Raw genomic sequence first — 3,985 nt, 5'->3', positions numbered from 1 at the left:
AAGAGCTGGAGCCGTTCCCCACGTATTGTTTTATTTCGGGGCCTGCGGACAAATATTCCTCAATCCCGAGGGGAGGGCGGGAAGTGGCGAACAATGGTCCTGCGAGCCGGCAGCCCCACTGCGCCGGCCGTACCCTCCCCCCCGGGGCTGGGGGGCTGCCAGCGTCCCCCCGCTGTGGGGCTGGGATGGGGACCCCGGCAGAGGAGAGCTGTACCCCATCTCTTCCCTTGGGGATCCAGGTGAAGCCCCTGGGGCGGGTGGCCCGGGGACAGCAGGGTCCCCCCCGCGCGCTCACAGCCTTGCCCAGGGTGGTGTTGAAAAGCGATTAAGCAGCGTGTGCTGGGACAGGTCCCCATGTCCCCAAGTGTCCCCCACCCCAGCCCCGAAGCTCAGTCCTGGGCCAGAGCCGAGGCCGTTCTGCCGCTTCCTGCGCAGGAACAGACTCTGGAAACACCCGCCGAGGCCCCCGGATCCGGCCCCGCTCCTGCCCTGCCCTGGCTGTGGTTTGGGAACGGGTGCAGAGCCTGTCCCCCCCATTCCATGGGTGCGGGACCCCTCCCTGGGACGACCTCTCCTCTGCCATTGATGCAATGAGTTTGCCTTCTCAGCTGGGCTGAGAGGCCGAGTGCGGGGCTGTCTCCCGTGGGTGCTGCCTCCCACCTTCCCTGGGAAGGGGGAGTGGTTTGGAGACCCCTGGGTGCCCCCCCACCCTGTCCCCTTCCAGGGAGCACTGTGGGGTGGGGAAGGGGTGCTGTGGACGGGGGGATGCCCTCAATGAATCCTGGGGCACCCCATCAGTGCCAGCCCCTCTCCCAGGCAGGAGGGTGGGAGCAGTGGGGGGGGACAAGCACAGCCCCCCTTGTCCCCGCTCCATCCCGGGGCAGGAAGGGCCCAGCCAGCGCCTGCCCTCCCTGCCAACAAAAGCAGCTTTTTGGGAGGCAGCCCTGGCCCTGGGTCAGCCTGGGCTCGGCCTCTCCCTGCTGGGCTGGCACCAGGTCCTGGCATCCCCGGGACAGTGGGGTGACCCTTCCCTTGTCCCCTCCAGTGTCCTGTCCCCCCACCCCCCACGAGTATCCCTACTGCTGGACGCTGGGCTGGGGGATCCCGGGGGGCTGGGGATGAGCCGGGCAGCCCCAGGGCCCTGGCGGTGCTGGTTTTGGGGTGCAGCACACCCCGGCACCCCCTCGCTCCCAGCCCTAGGGGGGTGTCACAGCTTCAGCCCCGCTCATCCCTGTGGCCAAATTCAGGTGCCATCTCAGTGCCTGAAGCGGCTGAGCCCTGTCTGGCTCGTTCCACTTGTAGATGGGACTGGTCTGCGCCCCCAAACCAGCATCTCCAGCCCCACACCTGGGGTTGATCCTGTCCTGGCTCCATCAGGCCAGCTCGTCTCCTGCGGGACAGTGTGACACGTGGTGCCAGAGCTGGTGTGAGCCCAGTGGCACGGACAGGGCATGTGGCGTTGGGTGCATCGAGCCCCAGGGAGCCCCGTGCCTCAGTTTCCCCTTGTCCCTCACAGAGCTGCCGCCCTCCGAGTTCATGCAGGTGGCAGATTCGACGTGGCTGGTGCTCAGCGTCGTCTCCAATGGCCGGGCGCCCTCCGGCTGCCAGGCCACCGGCGTCACCAAGATCGCCAGGTCGGTCATCGCGCCGCTGGCCGAGCACCACGTCTCGGTGCTGATGCTCTCCACCTACCAGACTGACTTCATCCTGGTGAGCGCCGGGCGAGGACGGGGGACGGTGGCACCTGGTCCCACTGGGGTGCGGACCCTGCTGTCCCCATCCGGCTGTGGGGAGGGGTGGTGGCAGCGCTGGCCCTGATCCTGCACCCCCGACCAGGTGCGGGAGCGGGACCTGCCGGTGGTGATCCACACGCTGGCGGGGGAGTTCGACATCTACAAGGAGGAGGGCGGCGAGTGCGTCCCTGTCACCTGTGATGACGGGGACCCTGCTGTCCCCATCTGGCTGCGGGGAGGGGTGGTGGCAGCGCTGGCCCTGATCCTGCACCCCCGACCAGGTGCGGGAGCGGGACCTGCCGGTGGTGATCCACACACTGGCGGGGGAGTTCGACATCTACAAGGAGGAGGGCGGCGAGTGCGTCCCTGTCACCTGTGATGACGTGAGCAACGGCTTCCTCAAGCCCAAGCAGGGTGAGTGATGCCAAGTGCCATGTGCCCTAGGGCCACCCCACCCAGTCCCTGCGGAGATGCTCCAGCTCCCCCCAGTGGCTCCACATCCCTGGGGACCACCCAGTCCTCTCTGAGATGCTCCAGCTCTCGACGGTGGTACCCACATCTTTTGGGGACCTCCAGAGCCACCTGGTCCCCGCTGAGATGCTCCAGCTCCCGCAATTGGTACCCACATCCTTGGGTGACCTCTGCGGCCATCAAGTCCCCTGTGAGATGCTCCAGCTCCCCCCAGTGGTCCCACATCCCTGGTGACCATCCAGTTCCCTCTGAGATGCTCCAGCTCTCGCCAGTGGTACCCACATCCTTGGGGACCTCCAGAGCCATCTGGTTGCTGCCAGATGCTTTAGCTCCTGCCGGTGGTACCCACATCTTTGAGGGACCTCCAAGGCCACCCAGTCCCCACTGAGATGCTTCAGCTCCCCCTAGTGGTACCCACATCCTTGGGGACCACCCAGTCCCCTCTGAGACGTTCCAGCTCTTCTCGGTCGTACCCACATCCTTGGGGGACCTCTGGGGCCACCCAATCCCCCCTGAGATGCTCCAGCTCCCCCCAATAGCTCCACATCCCTGGGGACCACCCAGTCCCCTCTGAGATGCTCCAGCTCTCTCTGGTGGTATCCACATCTTTGGGGGACCTCCAGGGCCACCTGGTTCCTCTGAGGTGCTCTAGCTCCTGCCGGTGGTACCCACATCTTTGGGGGACCTCCAGTCTACCCATGCCCCACTGACACGCTCCAGCTCCCACAGGTGGTACCCACATCCTTGGGGGACCTCCAGGGCAACCCAGTCCCTGCTGAGATCCTCCACCTCATGGTACCCACATCCTTGGGAACCTCCAGGGTCATCCCATCCCTGCTGAGATGCTCCAGCTCCCCGCAGTGGTACCCACAGCCTTGGGGAACCTCCAGGGCCACCCCTCTGTGCCCTGAGGGCTGCCGGGCTGTGGTGCGGTGGCCACGGGGTGGCACTGCGGCACTGTCCCCAAGCTGTCCCCGCGCCTGACGGGTGGCTCTCCCCCTGCCAGCCGCCAGCCCCACGCTGCACCCCGTGCAGAGCCCCCAGACCCGCTTCTGCGTCCTGACCGTGGCCCCCGACACGCTGCCCGCCATCGCCACCATGCTCATCGACGTCCTCTTCTACTCCCACAGGTGGGTCCCAGGGATGGGGACGGTATGGTGGCCCCTCACCCAGTGTCACCTCAACCACAGTGACACCTCCCTCCCCTCGCTCCCAGTGGCTTTTCAAGCTCTGGGTGTATTTTGCGAACTGGTTTTGCCCTCCCGAACATACTGGGGGGCTGCAGCCGTGTGGGTGTCATGGGTCCTGCTGCCACCATGGACGTGGGAGCCCCGAGGTGACCCAGGGGACAAGCCCCTGTTGCAGCAAAGCCCAGGGAAGGGGGATTGTGAAACAGGAGAGAGCGGGTTGCCAGAGGCTGGTGGGAACAGCGCTGGGGTGCGGGGATGCTCCTGGCCAGGACATCCTGTGTCTCCTGGGCTGAGGTCCCCTGGTGGGACCTTCCTGCTCTGGAGGCATCATGGTGCTTCGGAAATGTGTGCCACCAGCGTCACCCCTGCCCTGTGTGTGATTGACACTTGCAGCCCCCCAACCCAGTGGCTGTATGAGCTGCAGACCCTGCGGGTAGCACCCTCTCCTGTCCCCCCGCTCCTCCCCACCCCGTGTCATCCCAACGTGATGCTCAAAGACACCCAGCGCCACCATCAAGCCCTTCTCCTCCCTATTTCGGAGGTCACGACCTCTCCCTGTGACTCTTCTTCCCCCCCCCCTCCTCCTCTGCT

General features: G+C 66.0%; 1 protein-coding gene across 1 annotated transcript in view; it reads left to right on the top strand.

Annotated features, from left to right (window-relative positions):
* Nucleotides 1-3,811, top strand: part of LOC106884710 (GATS-like protein 3) — a 4,947-nt gene extending 1,136 nt beyond the window's left edge. The window contains exons 3-6 of the mRNA XM_014936273.1: nt 1,517-1,710; nt 2,015-2,147; nt 3,211-3,455; nt 3,788-3,811. Coding sequence (XP_014791759.1) covers nt 1,517-1,710; nt 2,015-2,147; nt 3,211-3,455; nt 3,788-3,811 — 596 coding nt within the window. The remainder of the gene's footprint in view (nt 1-1,516; nt 1,711-2,014; nt 2,148-3,210; nt 3,456-3,787) is intronic.
* Nucleotides 3,812-3,985: the final 174 nt, after the last annotated feature.

This window comes from Calidris pugnax, unplaced genomic scaffold (assembly GCF_001431845.1).
Source record: "Calidris pugnax isolate Ruff unplaced genomic scaffold, ASM143184v1 scaffold7, whole genome shotgun sequence".
NCBI lineage: Eukaryota > Metazoa > Chordata > Aves > Charadriiformes > Scolopacidae > Calidris > Calidris pugnax.
This window is presented reverse-complemented; position numbering and strand designations above follow the sequence as displayed.